This window comes from Bidens hawaiensis, unplaced genomic scaffold (genome assembly GCF_021521415.1).
Source record: "Bidens hawaiensis isolate Kalapana, Puna unplaced genomic scaffold, B.hawaiensis_p1.1 tig00008096_1, whole genome shotgun sequence".
NCBI classification, from domain to species: Eukaryota; Viridiplantae; Streptophyta; class Magnoliopsida; order Asterales; family Asteraceae; genus Bidens; species Bidens hawaiensis.
In genome coordinates, this window is record NW_027491573.1 from 778,214 (window position 1) to 802,074 (window position 23,861).

Consider the following 23,861-nt stretch of genomic DNA (forward strand, 5'->3'; position numbering starts at 1 on the left):
GTCTAATTGGCAGATAATTGAGGTATTTTGCTTATACAATAGTTATTAGAATTTAGAACTATAGACACTTCAACTTGCCAAACATCACTTGATAGATAACCTATGATCAAACAACATTTCATAAATATGAATTCTAGTACATATACTTAAGGTAATAAAGCATAATGGTATGGCATCCTCTCCATTATGTAAAATAAATAAATAAATAGCCTACAATTCATAGAAATTTTTATTGTAGAGAGTCACTTGCATATAACATATGTAACAAACCTTAATAATAATATCAATTAATATTGATGTTTAAAAAATACATACACCTATCTCCCAAACCATGTCAATCTTTAGATGGAAGCCGTTGACGAGGAACCATAACCGTTCCGATGCGACTTCTGCCATCTCCATGCAACCTCCAAACTCTTTTCAAGATCTGTGTGTTGCGCAGACCAATAAAGCTCACGTAGTATCTTAGACGGGTCACTGAACACCTCAGCATAGTCACCGGGCCTTCGTGGCAGGTATTCTACTTTGATCGATGCGCCTGTTGCCTTTTTACAAGCTTCCACAAATTCTTTAACCGATCTACCTATCGAATCCAAAAATTGTGTCAGACACATCAACGCAACACGAACATGACATGACTTTGATAAGATACGATGGGAATATTTGTTTCGTGTTTGAAAATCACATCCCTAATTGAGATTATATAAAAAATATTAAATAGATGGGGATATTTAGTACCTTTTCCAGTACCAACATTGTAGATTCCAACATGCCCGGGTTTTGCTTTGTTAAGTGCTTTAACATGAGCATCGACTAGATCGGTGACATCAATGTAGTCACGAACGCATGTTCCATCCGGGGTTTTATAGTCTGTTCCCCGCACCTGCATCGCATTATATGTAGAGTGAATTTCTAACATGGCATAAATCTAACATAAAACTCATGGGTTTAGGTTTAGTCTAAATGGTTTAGTCTTGAGTGTTTGGGTTGACCTTGTGAGTTCACGGGTTGACCCGTTTAACTTGTTTATTTTTTTAAATTTACAAGTTTATAATGTCGCAAAAATTTATGCTAGAATTTAAAAGATAAAAGAGAAATAAGCATAAAGTTTTAAAATATACGTTTGTAATTTTTGTTGTAAATTTGTAACTTTAGAACGTTAATATGCAAAAAAGAAAAAGGGAAAAACATGTTGAAGTGTAAATAAAAAAAAAAACTTGTGTTGTAAATTAACTTATAAAAGTAATCTACCTTGAGCCCATTGGTGATTCCACGGGCTGCGTCAAAGCATGCACCCGATATTCTTCCATGTTCACGAAGTTCTGGCCTAGGTGCTTCTCCTAACCGCCCCTCGGGATCTGAACCAATCACGTTGAAGTACCTAGAAATTAATAAACAAAAAAAAGCAAAATAATCAACTCAATTTCAATGTATAAAAAAGCAATCAAATAGTGTATTTAAACTGAGCTAAATACGGTTTTAGTCCCTGTGGTTTGATCCAAATAACCATTACTCCAAAACTTTAAATTTGACTTATTTAGTCCAATAGTTTGATTTCCTAATTAACTAAAATCCAGCCCACTAATTTCATCCAAATTCGATTTTATCTTTTTATTAAAAGATCAAAAGTTAACAAAAAAACTTCATGAAATACACAAATAGTCAAGGGTCTTTCAATATAACATTAACAGAAAATTTGGATGGGGTTAGTGGGCTTAACTTTAATTCAAAACCAAAATATTGAACTAAAAAAGTCAAATTTAAAGTTTTGAACTAAATACGGTTTTAGTCCCTGTCATCAGCTGACTTTTAAACTGTTTTGCCACTTTGACATTAAACAAAATTGACCCCTTGGGTATAGAACATCAATTCGAAAATATGTATCAAGATATGTAAACTACAAACCTTAAAATCATGACTGCCATGTCAGAATTTTTATGAAAATCCAAAATAATATCTTCTGCCATCTTCTTGGCTTTTCCATAAGGATTGATGGGAATCTGGAATATTCAAGAAAATATAGAGGTGTTGAATTAAATTAGATGAAAAAATAATTTTATAATTTACATACGCTCGTGTTACCTGAGGAGTTTCTTCAGTAATGGGCATCTTCTCGGGCTCTCCGTATGTTGCACACGTACTAGAGTATATAAGTGTGTTTACACTGTGTGCTGCCATTGCTTCCATTATCCCAAGTGTATTTGATGTGATATTGTGGTAATACCTATAAAATTAAAATTAAGGCAATTGACAACTATATTTTCTCCATTACCTACGAATCAGAGATGTAAACAAGCTAAGCTCAAGCTCGAACTCGGCTCGTGTCAAGCTCAATACTCGATGCTTGAGCAGTTGAGCTTGGCTTGTGAGAAAACTTTCACGCTCGAGTACTTTTGGTGGCTTTGACTCATCTCCATTTAATCCACTTTTCAAAATTTTAACCGGCAGAGGCAAAACAATTATTACTCTATCACTTAAATCGACCTGGTTATCATTAACTAGTTGGTACTGTGACCTCTAATACATATTAACGAATCAAAGATGATCTATACGCTTACTTTAGGGGGTCAAGGGTGCTCTCCCCAACATATGCAACTGCAGCAAAATGCATCACGGCATCAAATGCATTTTCAGAAAAGATTTTGTGCATCTGAAGTGTTTGATCAAGGAAAAGAACATAGACATGTCAAATTGCTTATATAATCTTATAATAACATTACTACTACTAGCATCTATTTGGTTGTTGATTTATGTTTCATAGGATACAGCTTTAGGATCGCCCAAATCAGCATAAATAAACTGAAGTCTCCCATGTTCCGGGAACAGGTCTTGAAGAACTTTGACCGCACCTAGGTTTCCACGCGAGAGATTATCCTATCACAAAAGAATACACATTCAAGCCAAAACATGGATAGACAAATTCTGTTTCTTATTATATTATATTATATTTTTAAGGGTCAAATAATCAGCTTTCAACAGGGATGTGCATGAAACCGGAAAAACTGACTCGATAACTGAAAAAACTAAACCAAAATTACTGAACCTAAACAAAACCTACAGTTTGGTTTTGTGTTTCCATAAATACCAAACTTTCTACTTGGTTTTGGTATTGCACGTAATTAAAACCTAAAAACAGAATCAAAATTAGGGATTTTCATTATTTATTTTGGATTTTTAAATTTATAAACAAATTTAATAAATAGTCTAACGCAAACATTTTAGCCCAAATGCATATGGTACTCAGTTAACTATTAGTTGAAAAAAATGTAGGCCCATATTTATTATTTTAGGCCAATTATTTTCGGTCCAAAAATTTCAAGCCCAGATAGTAAAACAAAAAAAAACAAAAAAAAAACTCAAAAACCGATTTTCGGTTCGGTTTGAGCACAAAACAGGCCCATGCACACCCCTATTTTTAAACAATCAGTTTCATTTGTTTTCAGCTTATAGAAAATAATGAATAAAATTCCACAAGAAAATACCACTATAGTCACACGATGAGAGTCTTTTAAAAGGCGTAGTGCTGCATGAGAACCAATATAACCTGCACCTCCCGTTACTAGAACGTGTGTAACACCTTCTTCATGACGAGAGAACTATAAAATTAAAGAAAAAAAACAAAAGTCAGATAGTACAACATTATATATTTACTTTTATAAGAAATAAGACTTTTGTGTGAATAATGAGTTAAGGAAACTTGAGTTGTTATCCAAACATCCTCAGGCATACACCCTCTAACCCATTTTTAAAAGTAAAATGAAGTAATCATGTGGACCCAAAATGATATTATCAATATATTTATAATGATGACAATGTGTGAATAAACAATATCAACTTGGAATCTTCCCAAAAAGGAATTGTTCCACATGTCATGGGACACCTAAATAGGAGCTGCAATTGTTATACTACAGAGGAAGTAAGATTCTTAACCCGATTTATCAACAACATACATTAAAACAAGACAAAATCAACATAATTACTATTCACAATGACATGTTTTGTTGGCCTATGGGATTGTGAAAAGGCCATTGAAGAATATTGTTTGGTCTTTCGTGTGTACTAATAGACGCTCAATTAAAATAAACCGGTTGATTAAGAATAATATGTTTGCTAATAATAACAAATCATGACTCAAATTCTCAAAATGCAATACTTTGATATCATTATTCATATAACCTAAGTAATCTAGATCAAAATACCAAAATATGCAACATTAATTATTAACTAAACAAATAAAAAAGATAAATTTACAAACCGGGCTCGGGCTACTGAAACTTGGAGATTGTTTGAGAATAAGAATGCATAAAGCCGTAAGACCCGCAGCCAAAAAAATCTTTCCAACCGCACCGTTCTTCTTTTTCGGGTCTGCAAAATCCATGCCTACACACAACAACAAAATTAACTTCAAACCCTCAAAACACTGATTTCAATGATCATAATAAGTGCTTTAACTTGATGAGATCAACTTGTTTTAAACATATAATTACATTTCTGACAAAACCCAAGAATCAAAATCTTCAATTGATTAATTAATTACCTCCGAGAGGATGCGATCGGTTCGGTCTCGGTTGAGCTCTCGATCTGCTAAAGTTTAGCATTTGTTGATGAATTCTTCAAAGAAAAATAATCACAGATGAATCTGCAGCTGCATATTCAAACCAGACTTTTTATTAATCATAAAACATGAAAAAGAAACATAAAGGTACATGCTTTTATTATACAAATTAAAACTGGACCCTCTAGCTATAAATTCACCAAACAGCTCAAAATTCAAAATTTATCAAATAAAACTATTCAAGAACCATTTAATTCAAAAACCCAGATGGAATCTAGCTAATCAAAGCTCAATTGTTGCTAAAAATTAAAATTTGATTTGAAGCGAAACCCTAATTGGGTTAAATAGGCTAAAACAGAGTAAAACAAATGATATAATGTAATTGGGTAAGAATGATACTTGTATTATGTGTGAAATGATCAAAGCAGACAAGATCTGTGAAGACTATAATTTGGGGTGATTTATAGTACAATTAGGGTTTTGATTGATTGATTGACAAGGCGAAAAGGGTAAAGAAAATTATTATTATTATTATTATTGAAATGAAATGAACGAGTCTTGAATATTATTTTAGGTCATGTAGCATGTTGTTTACTAGTCAAATGATTACTGTTTCCTTAAAGTAAGGAAAACTCCAAGGCTTTTGTACCATACACACCTATGACGTGTGACAAAATGGTTGTATGGTGTCTCGAAAGACAGTCGGAACGTGTTATATTTTGTTTGTATGATTTTTGATTTACAAATAAATGAATAATTTGACCATTGATAACGTTATATGGCTCGTATGACTAGTTTTAACGTATGATGTTAGAGGCTCTTGTGTGCAGACTTTATTTGATATCATACGGCTTGTTAGGGGTGTACACGGACTGAACCGAACCGGACTGGACCGGACGAGAGCATGTCCGTGTCCGTCCGTTAAGTTTTTGACGGACAAACGGACGATTCACGAACACTCTACCGAACGAAAATTCATGTCTGTGTCCGTCCATTAAGAAATTGATTTTGTCGATGTCCGCCCGTTAATATTGTAAACGGACGTTAACGGACAAACGAACACTAATAGACAAATATTAACGATTACATATTAATACCAAACATAAATCTAAACAACTTCACCTACAAATTTGGAATTACACCATATAACATCTAAATATACTTAACACCTAATATATTAACATAAAGTTTATCACCATAATATAAGAGACATAAGACATGTGTAGTAATACAAATGTGTGATTAATAACACTAGAAATTCCACAATTAAATTAAAATAGTGGATAGATCTAAACACTAACGATACCGGGCGAACATTACCGAACGTAATCGGACGAACGTTACCGGGCGTTCACGAGCACTATCGAACGAACATAGCCCTTGTTCGTGTTCGTCCGTTAAGCTTACCAAACGAACTTTTTTTGTCCATGTTCAGTTCGTTTATTAAACGGGCGAACATAAACAAACTTCTTACCAAACGGACGACCGGACGTCCTGTTCACTTACAGCCCTACGGCTCGTACAAAATTATACAACATATATTATTATATCATGTGACGGATACAATTGTTTAAAGATTTTGGAGAATGGTGTTTCTATGACTGAGATAACTTTTTTATGTATACTTCTCTTTACTAATCAACTACATTTTATCTTATTGATTTGAGGACTACACATTTATATATGTATAGGGGGATATACGATGGTATACAAAGTTAATGCACATGTATACAAAAGGTATACAAGAAGCATACACTTGTATATGGCTATACAATGCATAGCATGTGTGACAGAAATAGATGGATTTAGTAAAAGAAAAAAATATATGCCCCTTTTGATACATATAGGAGGACCCCATTAAACTTTATTGATTAAAGATGATTGTAGAAGAGATGGCGGGACGGGACTATAATTTAATTTGATGGTCACACATTTATTATATTTTTTGTAAATAAATATATATTTTTTTTGAACAATCAACTAAGTAACGCCGGCTACTTCGTACGCGGTCCCCATTGGCTAAAGGTAGCCTGAGCCGGCCACTATTCCGGACGGACCAAGCCCCTAGCGATCCACCCTATTGAGGGATTCACCGGATAAAACTCAACCCCCACACCCGCCTAATGGCACGACAGCAAGGAGCCGGTAAAACCGAGTGAGATCAGGACTCGAACCCTGGCAAGCCAGAGTCTGCTCTAAGTTGGTGATAGTGAGGTTTGAACCCCCTAACTCTCACTAGTAAAGTGACATCCAACTTATTAAATATATATTTATATTATTAAAAAAGAGAAAAGTAATGCAAGGATAAATAGTTAAAGCAGAAGGATAGTTGTGAATTTTATTGTATTCGAATCACCTCTTCTGTTATCATATTTAGAGCATTCATATTGGACTCATTTTCTCTCTGTCTAAAAGTATATGGCACTGGACAGACAAGTTGTAAGCAGACTTACACCGATGTAGAGTCAATATTTGTGTGGTGTGTCTGTGACTACAAACTTGTGGGTCCAATTCATCCTTCACTTTAATAATTAATTCTTTTACGAATTAAAGTTGCAATAGTTAGGTGCATTTTTTTTATTTAAAAAAAAATAAATCATATAATAAATTCTAGAAATTAACACAACATACAACAACTGCGAGGGACAAAGTAAAAAATGAACCTGTCGTTAACAAGGTCAACCAAAAAATGCAAGATTTTTTTATAAAAAAGAAAGACATTTTTGGATAAATTTCACGAGTAAATGGATGAAATTGTGTTTAATCACGAAATAAACATTCTAATGTTGAACTGCTTGAACATGGATCCGCTCATATTCCATCTATTATCTTATGTAAGTTGATGTATGTTTTTTATTAAGTTACCGTATGCCTTTTATTTTAAGTTAATGTATGTTTTTTTCTATGTTTAATGCGTTGTATTTATTTATTTATAATACTTTATCTTTTATTTTTATTTATTTCAAATACATATTTTAATATATAAATATATAAGAAATATTAAAAGTAATGTTATAAAAGTTATTTGATTAAATATAAAATTAATTATAGGAGTAGGTGATGATGTGACGGTTTGTGAAAGTTTGTTGTTGTGATAGAATGTTGAGATTTTTTGAGAAAATTTGAAAGCTGACGTGGCGCTAATGTGACGGTTTGTAGAGGTTTGTTGTTGTGGATGCTCTTACTTATTAAAATTTCTAAATCTATATTTATAATGCGTGAAGGTGTAGCGCGATATTGGCGAGAAAAATCTTGTCCTTACCACTACAACACTTCACACCTCAAGTCACAAAAATATGAGGTGAGCATGATGGGATTTGATATATTTTTTTTGTTCTACAAGTTAAACAAACTAATAGTTTCTTTTTATTACTAAGCAAAATATGTTAACTATTTATGAACAAATATAATGAGCTATAGAGCTCAAACAATGAAAAAAACAACTATACAATCTCAAGTTAGATAAGAACCTCATGTAAATCATAGTAACCACTTACAATCATTCTCAAGTTAGGGATATGATTTAACTTGCAATGCTAACATGCATTTGTGTTAGATATCAAGTTTAAAAAATTGTTCAGATAGTTAAAAGGTACTTACAATCATGGTTTTTTGTACTCTGAAAACTCATTTTAATATGGTGTATTAGATAGACAAAAAAGAGTGCATTTAGAGGTTGTGGATATCGCAAGTTTATGTGCGTAAAAAGTAAAAGTCATTAGTTACCACTTTAACCCTTTACTCAATGGGTAACGTTACAACTAATTCTTTCCATGTGTAGCTGTGCAGGGCTTATTCAGCAAGCCATATCAACTTTCCACTTATTTTCTTTCAAAAACTCTTTTTACTCCTAACTACTCGTGTATACAAACACGTGATTTTTAATACGAACCCTATCTCTAGGGTGGTGGGGCCGTGGGGAATTTACTCATTTTGAATTCAACTTAAGGCATTGATTAAGTTTTAATGAATTTGCATTAAAATTATTGTAAGGCATAAGTCGTAACATTATATATTTATTTATTTTATTACAAATTGGCATAATAACCACATGCATGTACGTGTTTCTGTATGAGTGGAACAATAATTTCTAACAGGGAATGTTGAATACCAATAATGTTTGGTGTCGTTGACTTTTAAAAGTCCTTCAATTTTGATAAGTACAGTTGACTTTTAAAATCAATTTATTGGCCATGCACTTGTTTATGAATAACGGAGTATCAAAATTAAAATACGATATAGTTGGCATTTTTAACAAGTTAATGCCAGTAATAGCAAATTAATTTTTGTTTACGCTTATTTTATTAATTATTTGGGGATGAACTCTTATGTGTATGTAAAGAATACATGAATATATGTATTATATATAATGATGATTGTAATTTGGGTTTGTACAAGACAATGAGTTATATACATAGCTCATATTTACATAAAGATACCTCTTATATTTGTCTAAATTACATTGTGTTTAATAGTCCTTTGCAAATTAAGGCTGGAAGACGTTTTGTAGCTTGGAGCGTAATCTGTGTATTAATAAAGGTTTTTTTTTTTAATGCCACTATCTTTATGAATCATACTTGTAATTTTTCTTTTACAACTTGTTCAAGAATAAAATAATAATCAACTTCAATGTGTTTTGTGACGTAACTAAAAGTAGGTCTTACGACCAATACTCGAGATGCTTTTCAGGTTAAATAAGTCCATGTGTGAGAGTTGCAAGACAAATCCAACAAAACTAAATAAAATTAGGTTTATGTGGTGTTTTATGTTGTTTACATTTCAAACAAGAAATACGTCTTTCAATGATTGAAAAGGTTTTGATTGGCAAACATTGAACATATTTGTTTTTACCAGTCGGTTGAAGCTTTTATAATTAATGTAGCCCAACCTTCGATGCCACTGAATAGAATATGTTTCCGAGGTATTAGATAAAAGACATGATGTTGTCCTTAGTGAAGAGTCATTGTTCATGTCTAGTATGTAAGAGTCATTGTGCCTCTGAGTTCTCATTAGAACCGATTGCTCAGGTATGGAAAAACATGGTTTCAGCATAAGATATTCCTTATATATTCGTCTTTAGTGAAATGGGTTGTGAACATTTTGTCAAAAATTTTAGAGACACTTAACACATTATGCTTTAACTCATCAACAACAAGACTAGCATCCTCAAAACATAAGAGTTGGTGACCCGTAAGCGCAGTGGCGGATGTAGTGTGTCAGGAGGGGTATCCTCCGCAACCCCTCAACTTCTCGTCGGTAGTGTAAAAAAATAAAACTTCAGGTCGGTTTTTGTGTTCCATTACCCTTGAAAAAAAAATAACGTTACCCCTATGCATTTTAAGTCCAACCAATTTAAAAATTCAACACAACTAAAGCCTAAATAAAGGTGTAAAGCCCAAACCAATAACTCATTAACCCTTAAAATAATATATGTTACACTTAAAATAATATTTATACACTTGTTGGACGATTTTTTAGGCCTCACACATGTTTTATCAAAACATTTCAAAATAATAATAATAATAATTGTTAGAAGTGTCTAAGCTGATAAGTGGGACAAACCGAACATTGAATAATCTAAAACAAAACGGTTTTGACAAGATGTTGGCTAGAGTGACATTTTGTGTGGTCGATAAAGAAACTCTTGTTAAAGTAAAAGAAGATGATGTAATGGCTCGATTTCAGGCTTTCAAAAACCGAATGGGAGAAATATGCAGCCCATGTGTTTAAATTTATTTACATCGTGTTTCTTTTTGGTTTAGTTTATGTGACATTCTCCAATTTTGAGTCTCGAGTTGTATCCGTATTTTAAACTTTTATTTTGTAAAAACCGACTCAATTATTTTTAGAACCTAAATTAATTATTATATAATATTATATAGACCTCGATCATAAATAATCGATGCTTGTCATATTATAGAGTCGTTAAGACAAACATAAGGGGTTTAAAATGATTTTTCATAAACTCGTTATAAGCTTTGCAAATCTTTAAACTCGTATTAAACTATTATTGAAACTTAAGGGGCCAAAGGGGTAACTTTTTTACCCACCTATATATACAAACAATACCTAACCCTAACATATTAACATCACAGCCGCCACCCTCCCTCTTCCATTTTTCGGCGACCGGAATAGCTCCGGCGACACCTCCGGCGACCACCACCATCTCCCCCCCCTGCATCCCAAACATCACCACCACCCCTCCTTTTCCCCTCGCGTTCCGACAGCCCCTGTTCCCCTTTGTTTACGTTTTTCCGGCGAACCCAGATTCCGGCGAGAAGCCGCGACGACACTCCGGCCGCCGTGTTGCACTCTCTCCGTCCCTCAGTTCTCTCTCTGCTCTCACTACCGTACTCTCTCTCTACCTCTCTTTCTCTCTTCCTCTCCTTCTCTCTTCGGCTCTCCCTTCTCTCCGCCTCGTTTTTCCGGCGACCGGTCGTGGCCCCGGTGCTCCGTCATCCCTCTCTCCGTTCTCTCTGTTTCACACACTCTCTCTGTTATTCTCTCTCCCCGTCTCTCTCTCTCACGGCCTCTCTCTCCCTCGGCCTATCTTTCTCTCTCACTCCCTGGAGGAAACCTTCTCCGACGACCGTGCTCGGCTCCGATATTGTTCTCGGCCAAACATCATGGTAAGGAGATTTAGAGTTTTAATTGTTTTTGTGTTTAACTCATAACCGGTAATCGAGTCGTGAGTCGTTTTCCCCTAAACCGACTTTGGAGAGTGTTTGGAATCATATTAATTATTTTATAAATCTCATAACTTATTATAATAATAATTATTATTATTAACAAAATAATATTTATTATTATTATTATTGTTTAACAAAACAATTATTATCATCATTATTTTCATAACAATAGATTATTATTATTATGATTATTATTATCATTTTTAATATGATTATTAAGTAATATTATTAAATTATATTATTTTGAATATTATCCACTTGTTTTATTAAACCGAAACCCATGCCGGGCCTAGTTGTCGTTTAACGACATCGTTACTTGAGTTATATTCTTATCACTAATATTACTTTATTAAAATGTGACAAGTAGTAGTTATTATTAATATGGCACATATAATTACTTATGTAAAAATAGTTATTAATAATAAAATTCATAAAATCCGTTAATAATGTAATCAACAACAAAAGTAATTATTATTATATTTGTTATTACTATTACTATTATTAGTTTTAACAACAATCCTCGAGTGGTAGTATATCTTTCTATATCATCATCATCATTATCTTATATATTTATATACATATATATATATATAAAACATACTTTAAAATCATTATTATCATTTCTATCTTTATCATTAATAATATTATTATAAACTTTATTATCAATTCAATTTTATAAAACCGAACTCCTGATTTAAACCCGTCTTGTTTCTATTTAATATTGGTTTAGCTATTTAAAAGCTCAATCATATAATATTGTTTTATTTTAAATTATCAATTAAGTACGAGTCCCTAATCGTTAACAAATTTACCGGTAACCCGACTAATAACCGAACCTTCTCGTTCAATGTTTCAATGTAGTTTCAACTAAAGTTCAAGTTCATTAATATATTTTATTTATTCGTTTTCATTTAGCTTTCAAGTTGGATTCGTTCGTTTCGTTCGCAAGCTTTCTACATTTCGATCATTTGGTATTTCTCGATTCGTAAATTGAGGTGAGTACATTTCATCCCCCGTTTTCACTTTTATCTTTTGGGGGTAACATGCATACTTATTCAAAACAAGAATGATTTATTATACACGTTTCTCAAACCACAAACTTTAGGGTATATGATACTTGGAATACTTGCTCTTTTGTGTGTTATATGCCTTATATGCTTTACGTGCGTGAGTGTTTATTTTTATGTCGTTGTTGAGCCTCATTAAGTATGATCATACACTCCCCTAACTACTTAGCCTTGTGCTAGTAGAATAGGGCCTCATTATCCGAGTATGTCGGTTGTTACCGAGTAGAAAGGATCCTCATTTACATATGTTTTATATGCCACGATTGATGCTTTTATTTATAGTCTCATATACGTATGTGGATTTCGCTCATATTATATATACTCAAACTATGAAATTGCTCACCAACATACGTGTTGACAAAATATTATTTTATGCATTGTTACAGGTTTGACTTTTATCGACTTGAGGACTTGACGAAAAACGTTACCAAGACTATTAGGATATTAGTGAAACGGACAATATATTTGTTTACTTGTGTTCAATTTGTTGTATGACCAAGATGTGTTGTTTATTGATTTGTGAAGTAAATGAGTTGATTAAATATTGTCACTTTAATAGTGTCTTGTGTATTTGTCCAATCACGTTGCACCCCGGCATGTTCCGCCTTTGGTCGGGGTGTGACAGTTTACATTTTTTTTTTGAACGTTACCCCTGACATTTGGCTCTAGATCCATCACTTCGTAAGCGTGACACGTGAGCAACTCCATTAATCCAACAAAAGAGATGGTGCACAATGAAACTGTAGCACAAAAACTGATTTTAGATTTTCGCATTGAGTGTATAATACTTAGTTTATTTAATGGTTAACGAATAACAATCTTTTAAGAAAAGTTAGAATGAAGAACATGTACCAGGAAATTTTAACCATTATTTAATATCACATGCAAATTAATGTCAACATATTGTGAGGAACTTATGAATCGGGAGACTTGATTTGGTTCATGTCATAATAATAGTCTCTAATAATCTCTAATGCTGTAATGTTTATGGATGGAGTATGTAAGTGATGCTATTTCAATCTGACATTAAAACAATTATAAAATCCAACAAACAATTATACATACATTCTAGATGAGGATTTTGGGAAGCTCTTCTAATTCCAAGGAATCAAGTATCACACTAGCTCCTGGCTCCATTAAAAATTACTAAATAAATCCATAATCTTGCTTTATTACATTTTATTAAAAATAGCACCTGACAAATGCAAAAAACCATGCTTTCTTATGATGTTATTCTAAACTCATTTTGTTTGCCAAAGATTCCACGGCTGTAAGTTGAAGAGATGAGATCAATAAGCAACGGCAATTGCAACGTAACAAATGAAGCAATGGGTAGACATGTTATTGAAGCAATTGCTATCAGGACCCATGAATTCTCTTGTCCGAACATAATATATAACGTTGCACTAAAGGCTATCATCATAGTTGTCACGGACATGAATAACATCGCAAGGCCAAGTATTAATCTCTTAGGTAACTTGTAGAGAAAATCATCTTCTGCACAACGTGCTGTGAGAATTGATAGAAACAACAACAAGGAGGTGGTGGATGTGAACAATGAGATTGCATCTGAGACTGCAAATATGATAAAGCTCGGCTTTGTTTCCAAAATTGCTTTCCCAGTCTCCCCATTGTTTCCGCCTGGTACAGTGATTGCCCCTGCAAAAACTATGGTTATAATAAGTGCAGCGGTGATTGTGTATGAATCAGCTGTCTTCTTCATCCACTCTTCTCCTTTTTGTCCCAAATCCTTGTGTTCTTTACGAAACACCATTATTGGTGTTTCTTGTTTTTTGTTTTTAGCTTCCCTATCCTTCGGTCGCACTAATTTGCTCACTAGTTCCTGTAGATGGATAGCTGTTTAACCAAACATGTTCAACCTAAGCTTTAAAATACAAGGATTAACATTTTCACCTGAAACCACTGCAATTCCCTTTGCATTTGTAATGCTGCACCATTAACCATATTGAGTTCATGCGTTGGCGCCAATTTTCCGGCTAACTGCAAAAGGTTATTTTTCTCATCAACACATACATTATGCAAATACTTGTCACGAGTTACCTCTTGCACGAAAAAGTTAAATAATTTTTCGCATCGGTTCATTATCGAAAGTTGAGAAAGCGAATAACCATTGTTTCTGGTCCAAATTGATTGTGGAAAAAATCGGATGATCTGCTCTATTACTTCCGGGGTGTCATTTTTAACAGCCTCGATAAAGGCATCACCATAGTGTCGATCATGATCAGCTTTTAATTTACCAATTTCGTTGCAAATAAACATCAGTATCATAAGAGCTGTATCGTGTTTCACTTTGTCCTCGCATAGGTGCTTGATCTGCGGAACTATATAAATTTAACAGCGAATTAGTTAATTATAAAGCCTTGTTAATTTACGAGATTTTAAATGTAAGAAATCAAATTTTTAAAGGCTTCTCTTTAGTTTGATCTCCACTAAACAAATAAATTGCTTTTATTATAGGCAAAATTGAACAATCAGTTAACCTCGCTCGTGCGCTTTGACCAAATCGGGTATTAGATTACTAATACTTCAAATTTGTAACATAAATCAGGTATTTAATTTTAAGGAGTGTTGATGTGCCATCAATTATACATATTTTACATACGCATTTGCTATCATTTTTTTACACGTTTGATTATTGTTGGGAAAATACTAATTAATTCGTTGCTAAATATAATAAGGTTTTCGATCCTTAAGAATGAAAAGAAGAAAGAGAAGATCAGATTTAGTGACAAAAGAGTGAAGATTTTAACGACAGAAGGAGGACTATTAAAGAAAGAAAAGAATTTTAGCGATCTTGAGTACGATAATTTCTGGAAATTAAGACGATCAAGACTCTAACAAGAAAGAGGGGAACGACAAAGACGTTTTTGTTATCGTAAGCCAGGACATACGATTCGCAACAATTACATCGAACTAAAAATTGAAGTGATAGCCTCTATAAAAGAAGCAATGAATGTTATGTGTTCATATTAAAGACTGTGAGACCAAGGATGAAGACAAAGATTTGGTTTGAATGTTATATGTAGAGTACTTAGATGTTTTGGAATGGAATTACCAAGACATAAAATCACAAAGGGCCAACAAAATGGATGTAATTGGCAAAAACTATTTGGTAAATAATACACATCTGGTAATATGCCAGATCTAGTGAAAGGATTCCGGGTTTTAGCCGAATCCTTAGGGAGGCTTCTGGTATTACACCAGATCCACAAAGGGGTTTAAGGGTTAATTTATTAAAAAATAAACAAATTAGCAAAACCAAATGACTAAAATGATTTAACTAATCGTCAAGTAAATTAAGTCTATTCAGTAATATCATTGAATTAAGTTACTCGCAATAAGTGAACAGTGGCACAAATCACTCAATTTAAGATTTGAGGGACATCTCTAGAAAGAGCACCATTCCATTTTATCCGCCAACCCGTATCTATCTATGTCACTCTAAAATGATGTATTATGTACCAAGTTATTTGTTCATTTAACCTTTAATTACGATAAGTTAATTCCTTTGTTTTATCTAATCCCTGTTTTGCTTAGTTTTGTTGACAGGATCGAGTTACTTAGCGAAAGGAAATCTGAAGATGGATATAAAACAAGAGTCTAATTTCGTTTCTACATGAAGTAAGCAGTTTATTATATTCCCACCTTGAGTGAGTGTTATCTACTAATTACTTCTTCGGTGAATATTTGATTCACCGTACGTAGCCTGATTTCCATCAAAAGAATTAAGAGAAAACTAAACAACAGAAGCTTTCTTACCATACAGTAGTACAACTTTCCAAAACTTGACATAAATCCTCTCCATAACTACACAAGAAACCAGATTCAATTCAACACTACGAAAATTAGGAAATAAAATTGAACAAGACATAACTAAACAAATCATTGACAAGTATGGCATTAGCAATCATTGTCAGATCCTTAAGTACTGGGCTATTATTTACAAAGTGTTCCATTTTTCAAGATTTTGCCGATTTAGTTTTCTAAAATGTAAATGTCATTCCTTGATGTTTTTGTCAACACTTTATTTCAAGGAATATATATATATATATATGTTTAATCACTTGGGTGAATAGATCAATAATAAATATGAATAGGCCTTAAATTTATCCTAGACGCCTTTGTGATGAAAATGTGAACATAATGTTCTTGAAAGAGACCTATGCCACTAAATCATTTTCGTAAATCATGTTTATGGTTCATTTAATTCAACTTTCTAATTAACACACCAGAAGGGACATAGGTCTTCTTACACTTAATATTGGTGACAGGACGTGTATGTTGGTTGTCAGTAGCAGGAAATGGACCAGGGAAGCCGTAAGGCCCATGTGCATCTTCAAAATGAAAACAACCGAAAATTAAACTATGACCTGTATATAAATGTTAGAAAAGTGGAAACAATAGCAATAGCATAAGGCACATGGATATCTGCACACCAATTAAGATAATAATATTGACGATAATAACAAAAATAGTTAAAATTAAATATTGTGGGTACAATATCAGTTGAAAAACGTGTTTTAGGTTAACTAATGTATAGCAGGATTATGTCTAGCAATGCCTATGATCAACATTGAATATTAATCCTTGTTGATGAGATTTCACAACGTATATAGTTGTCAATTCACTTTGCTAAAACGTGAATGTGATTCGATTATGTTGATCAATTAGTTTTTGATATTGCCATTTGAGCTTATCGTGGACGTGTGGAACATAAAAATGAGAACGATGTATATATGCTTGAAAAATATCCATGTCAATTTGAACCACCAACCTGGGTAGGCACCGTAACGGTAGACACCATAAGGGTTATGTGGTGGGTGAACGCCAGGAGGGTAGGCAGTCGGAGGATAGACACTAGGTGGGCGAAGACTAGGAGCTGGAGGGTAGACACTAGGTGGGTGGAGGCTAGAAGGGTAGAAAACAGGTGGGTGGACAACAGGAAGGTGGATAGTTGGTAGGTGGACAACATGTGGGTGGACAACAGGATGGTGATCAGTTGGTAGGTGGACAACAGGATGGTGGACAGTTGGTAGGTGGACAGCAGGCGGGTGGACAAGAGGATGGTGGACACCAGGTGGGTCGACACCACTCGGTGGGTAGACACCAGGGTTGACGTAATTATATGTCTTTGGCGTCTCAGCATCAGGCACATCTTGAAAATGAAAAGAAATAATTAGATGATGATCCATACATTCACATCTGAGAAAAGCAATTAAAAAAAACATAAGGCATGCGGATATATATGCCGCACACAAATGATGATTTTGATGATAGAAGCAAACATACAAATTTAAATTATAGTTGGTTGGGTGCGTATAAGTTCATGTTAGAAGGTTTAGACGTTTGGGAAAATACTTGTTTTCATGAACAATGATTTTATCTAAAACGCCAACCAACATATGTACAAGGCAAAAGGGAGAAGATATTGTTCTTGAAAGAGACCCTTGCCAATAAATGTTTTGGTATATCATCTTTACTTTTAATTAAAATAGAAGTTTTAGATCACAAACCTGGGGGAAGGCAACTCTCCTTGCATAAAGGATTTTCCTCTTCAGTCTCTTGATTCTCAATATCAGGATTATTATATGTATAGGGAATGTAAGCAGGAGGCGGCAAAGGCACATCTTCAAAATGAAAATAAACGTTAATTAGCGTATGATTGACGTTATATAGTACATCAGGAAGAAGAGAAAATACATGGTATTGATGATGAAACAAAGAAAAACTACTTTAGTTATAATAGTTTTTGCATGCGAATTTTTTTTAAAAACCTGTTAGGTTTAGAGATTTGGAAAATATATATTTCTTGACTAGATATAATTGGGTCAAGCAACATCAATGAATATTGCATCTTGATCCATTTAAAAGAATTGTCGTAATGTATACAGTTGTCGATAATAACTCGTGTTTATGGTTTATTTAGATAGACTTTTGAATCACACTCCAGGGTAGACAAAGCTAGAATTCTGGCCCATATTGACTTGATTGGTCTCCTCTTGGTTCTCAGTGTCCTGGATCTTATCTGTATTGTATGTGTTGTAATTCTCGGCCGGCAAAACTTCAAAATGAAATAAAAAGTTAACTAGATAGTGATCAGCACAAATCAAGATATTGATGAAGAAACTAACTTAAAATAAAATTTTAGTAGTTTGGTTCAACTTTATTTGAAAAACATGTTTTAAGCCTAAGCTTTGTGGATAAGAGATTAGTATAGCTAATTTCATCCCAGTCTATGTTAGTAAAAGAAATGGCACATCCATACAATGAAATTTAGTGAAGAAACATACGATAATAAACAAATCTTTGGTAGAAGTTGTATTGTTCCGCACTCCGATATGCATCCCACTTTTTTGCAATACACCATAATGGAGCCTTAAAAGTAGTGACCTTTGTTCTAGCCAGTTCAGGGTTGTCATGGAGTAAGTAAGCTGCAGCATCTGCAAATATGATTTACAATAAACAAAATAAATCCAGGCTTTATATGCATGAGAATATTTTAGATCTACTCATCGCTTGTTAATAAAATGTTTGATAGCCCACCGTAAAAGCCTGATAAGATTGCATTATTTAGAAGCGAAACCCCCTTTTCACCCTCAAAGGGATTGTGATTTCCCAACTCTTTGTGGGAGCAAATATGTTGTTTGCAAACCATAAGCAAATAATGAAAAGTGGCTTCGTGCGAATTAAAAATAGCTTTCTGGATTGGCAAGTAATTCTGGTAGGCGACACAGAATAACAAACGTGGGTTTTTCTCGACCAACAATATTGCAGCTACGATGTTGTCAAGCATTGCAGCATAATGCAACGCGTTTTGCTGTTTATTATTCACAAGACTTGGAAGTGAGTCCGGGTTTATCCGCTCAAGGAGATTCTGAAGAAACCAAATATTTTCACTATTACCAATTGCAATATGAAGCGATCTTTGTCCGTCAATGTTGAGTTTATCAATCAACGCGTCTTGGTCCTCGTTGAAAATTTCTTGAGCTTTTTCCCAGTCCCCCATTTGAATAGCTCTACATAGCGGAACATACTCTCCCACATCTTGTACAACATACGAAAACCGTACAATTGTCTCAGAAAACTAACAAGATAGGGAAACAATTAATCAAAATTTGATCCGAGCGTACCTTTTTTCTTCGTAGATGTTTTGGGAGGACCGGTAGTAACAGGTGCCGGAGCAGAGGGAGTAGTATAATTTTCTTTTAACTTATTCCAAACATCATTAGCTGTTTGGAGTCCGACAACCGTTCCCATAACGCCTTCACTTAAGGAACCATAAATCCATCCTTTCACTAGTGTGTCCGACCTTTTCCATTCCCTATACATGGCTTCAAAAGTACTAACGTCTGCCTTCGCTTTAGAACCATTGTTCTCCTGGGGTTTCTGTACCGTGCCATCGATAAAACCAAGCATATCATAGCTGTCCAGAAGGCAAGTCATCTGTTCATGCCATTGAGCATAGTTTGACTTGCCGGATAGCTTTATAGACAGAAAGCTTGCGGCATTCACGTAAGAGGGGTATGGGTATTCGTGTGACCATGTATTAAAAAGTAGTGTTTACATCGGAATTGAAGGGAAACAGGCAACAAGTGTTTACGTCGTACCTCGGTTAAAGGAGTAGGTGCTGGAAGTGCTAGAGGTAGCCATTATACTGGAAAGTTAATAACGGATTGGATGAACATGTTATTTGAAATGGTATAATATTTGAATGTTGATTATAGACGACCAAGTCAAGCTGCCAAATTAAATTAAACACGACAATAAAAAAGTAAACTACACATTTTGTCCTTAAATAAGAGACGCGTCCAGCAACTAATGAGAAGTAAACGTTCATACACAAAGTCCATATAGTCGTATTTACTAGAATTAAATTACTATTCTTATTCAAATAAGTAAGAATAAGTTTATAGAAATCTTAGATATTTTAAAAGGTGGAGTAACAAGAGGTGACACGTGCACCACTAGAAAACTCACATTTATGGCTCAAATTATATCGGTAGAAAAATAAGCTTCCGCAAGTACGCAACTGTTATGTCATAAAATTCATGAACACTTAAGTTTGAAGGAACTAATTTCGAATGTTTAAGCTCAGTCGTAAAATTTGTTACTGTTCCATTTCGTTCACATACGGTGATAGAAACAGAGATTGCAAATCAGTTGCAAAATTGTCCGAAATATGTAAAGCATCACAAATGTGGCATACCCATTACCCAGTAAGTAAATTCAGTCTCAAAATCGGATTACCCATAGGGTTAGCCGTTTCTTATATACTTTGTTATGTTAACACACAAACTTTATGTATGGGGAGGGTGCTAGACGTATTATAGTAATATTACACAATTCGTTATAATAACTAGGAGTCATCGTAGTAAGATATCTTCGTTGTAAGATGTTTGGACATGTACACATTGTAATCAACACAAAACTTTTAGTTTGAGATGACTTGACTATTGATTATGGCACGTTGTTACACACTATTTTGTATGCACGTTACACAATACTTTTTACGACAACTTGCCTTTTGATCATGGCTGGGAATGTTGAGTATTGAACGGATCAAACAATAAACAATGGCAGGAATCTTGACTTTTGATTATTGAGATCTATTAAAAACACACCTACAAATTTGACTATTTTAACCATCTAATGTTACATGTTTGCCTCTAAAGGAGTGTAAGTGGTTATAAAGTAGTAATGACTACTTCACCAAAATGCATGATGAGTGCTCGAACAAGGTTGCAAAAGACGTTAGACGCATCCTAGGCGGTTGATTGGGGGAGCTGAGTGTAGAGGTGTACAAAACCGGTTTTAAACCCAAACCGAACCGGTTTATAAACCGAACCGGTTTGGTCAACAACCGGTCGAAACCGGTTTGACTCAAACCGGTTCGGTTTATAAACCGGTTTAGAAGCATGATAGGCCGACCTGGTCACACTGGTTCGGTTCGGTTTATAATCCGGTTTAACCGGTTTCAAACCGGTTTTCCTCAAACCGGTTCGGTTTTAAAACCGGTTTGATAGATTTGAAGGGGAACCGGTCATGAAACTTGCGGTTTGGGTCGGTTTGGAAACCGGTTTAGGTGAAACCGGTTTTAAACCCAAACCGGTTCGGTTCGGTTTGCCTAAAACCGGTCTCAAACCGGTTTTTTTGTACACCTCTAGCTGAGTGTACTCTGAGTACTCGAAGGTACTCGGAAATGATAAATATAAAGAAATTTAATTTTTGGATAATCATAAGTTTGCTAATATATATAACAGAGTAAGTGGATATCAATATAAAAAAATAAATGCATTTCTAAATGTTAAATTATTCTAAAATTTGTTAATCATTAGTTAAAAAAAGTGATATTATTTTTTTAAATATTATTAAAATGTGAATTATGTTTTATTTTTTAAGTCTAAATAAAGGCTAAGTTGACGACTAGATGTGATTCTGGCTAAGGTTAACCACCTTCGAACGTTTCTTAGTAACTAGACGGAGTTAAAGAAACTCCCCTCGACGTCATGACTTGTAGCCGAGTACTCGGCCTTATAGACCTACTTTTACAACATTGGCTTAAACGTTTTGAGCATTGTCCAAAATAAAAGAAAAACCTCTCAAACCATTCACACCCATAAGCCATGAAATATCATATTAGCTCCATTGGTTCACGAATAGTTATTAAACCGCTTAAAAAATATCACATAAAAAAGGGTTAGGCTAAATGTACATCACTCTTTTAAACTTTCAATTCTTTAACAATTTTATTTGAAATATTACTTCATTGTAACATTTTTGAATTTTATGCTCTCACTTTAAAATATTAAATCAAAAGCTATAAAGTTTTTTTTTAATAAAAGTAGTTATTATTATGAGTGTCGATGCATTATAATATTTATAAAAACTACACATATGTGTGTGTGTGTTTTGATACTATTAAAATTATATATATATATATGTATTTTATAAATATTTACAATATTAATACTAATAAAAATAAACTAATAATAGTTGATTAATAGTTATTAATTTGATATATTTAATGGTAGGGTGTTCAGTATTCGAATCGGACTCGAATAACTTGAAATTCGATTCGACTCGCATTCGAATTTGACGATTCGAATTCGATTTTCAGTCATTCGAATTCGAATCGGTTCGAACTTGATTTTAGTAATCGAATACGAATTTATGATTATAAATTCGTATTAGATTCGAAATTCGAATTCAAATTATACATTTTATTTTTTATCATATATATACATACTTATGAAAAGATAAACTAAATAAATGTTTTGAGTTATAGAGATTAAAAATAGAAAGTTATCATTTTGGTTAATAATTAATGTAATTGAAAATTAGCTGTTATCATTTTGAATATTTAGGATGTGATAACTTTATATGATTTATTTATTTATTTTATAGACTTGTACTTTTTGTTGCTAAAAAACTCAAATTTATAGTGGTTTTGAAATTGAAATATATTTTTTAACTTATTTCGAATCGATTCGAATTCGATTCACACTTCATTTTCGAATCTAATCGAATTTTGAATTGGCTATTCTGAATTCGAATCGAATCAAATCGAATTTGTCGAATCTATTTCGAATTCGAATCGAATCTAGTTTCAAAATTTCGAAATTCGAATAATTCGATTCGAATAAATTCGAATATTCGAAATTCGATTCGTTGAACACCCCTATTTAATGGAGACTATAAACAAACAAACGTTAGAGGGGTTAATATATATGTGAATAATGTTAAAGATTAATGCAGCGTTTAATAGACATGAATGAATGAGAGGAGGAATTTAATGAGTCATTTGAAGAGAATGAAGAAAAGGGTGTTTGTTTAATCAATGAAAGGAAATCAACGATTACACAAGGAATCCATTATATCAAATCCCCCCCTCCCCCCAAATTTTTATTTTTTCTTTCCGTTAATCTTCTACCCTACTTTCTAGATAACACCATCGTTACCGCCATTCCACCATCACTGTCGATGCCTGACCACTACCATCGCCGTCACCGTCATTCCGCCATCGCCACCATCACTGTCGCTGCCTGACCACCACCACCACCACCACCATCGCCATTGCAATTTTGTATTTTTTTAGTTTAGAGATATGAGTATTTTCATCATTTCTATTTGATTCTTACATTTTTTTAAAAATTATTTTTTCTATCAAACAACATAAAATAATAATTCATTTTATTCATATAGATTAACCAAACACGACAAACAAACTGTAACAAGTCATTTCATAATTTTCATTCACTTGTTCATAGGGATGACAATGAAACCCGAACCCGATGGGAAAACCCAAAACTCGACATAAATGAGACGGGTAATACCCGACCCATTAGGGTTTGGGATTAGTTTTGAAATTTTTCGCGGGTTGGGATGGGTTTGGGATTTATAATATACCTGATTACCCGACCCGATAACATAGACCCATTTACCAGATTATATACCCGATGACCCGATATAGCTATATTCAAAATATATTATTTGTCGAAACTTGTAATGTCAATAATTTGAGATATTTTA

The 23,861-nt window shown here is 33.6% G+C and overlaps 2 protein-coding genes across 3 annotated transcripts; both read right to left on the reverse strand.

Moving 5' to 3' along the window:
• Positions 1-206: 206 nt before the first annotated feature.
• Positions 207-4,972, reverse strand: LOC143637027 (putative UDP-arabinose 4-epimerase 3). Of its 2 annotated transcripts, none has more exons than XM_077104493.1 (11): positions 4,803-4,972; positions 4,538-4,645; positions 4,256-4,380; positions 3,483-3,596; positions 2,767-2,874; positions 2,559-2,650; positions 2,083-2,224; positions 1,906-2,000; positions 1,252-1,381; positions 739-883; positions 207-583 (listed from the first exon to the last, which is right to left on the reverse strand). In XM_077104493.1, the coding sequence occupies exons 2-11, from the start codon at positions 4,596-4,598 to the stop codon at positions 342-344; spliced, it is 1,254 nt and encodes a 417-aa protein (XP_076960608.1). In that variant the 5' UTR covers positions 4,599-4,645; positions 4,803-4,972; the 3' UTR covers positions 207-341. The 2 variants fall into 2 exon arrangements, with proteins under 2 accessions (XP_076960608.1, XP_076960607.1); XM_077104492.1 differs by having other exon boundaries at positions 4,707-4,972.
• Positions 4,973-13,521: 8,549 nt separating this feature from the next.
• Positions 13,522-19,775, reverse strand: LOC143636995 (uncharacterized). The gene is made up of 7 exons (XM_077104464.1): positions 19,503-19,775; positions 18,876-19,416; positions 18,623-18,772; positions 18,276-18,393; positions 16,092-16,168; positions 14,226-14,653; positions 13,522-14,154 (listed from the first exon to the last, which is right to left on the reverse strand). Exons 1-7 carry the CDS (start codon positions 19,773-19,775, stop codon positions 13,534-13,536), a joined length of 2,208 nt encoding a protein of 735 aa, XP_076960579.1. The 3' UTR covers positions 13,522-13,533.
• Between the last annotated feature and the right edge of the window lie 4,086 nt (positions 19,776-23,861).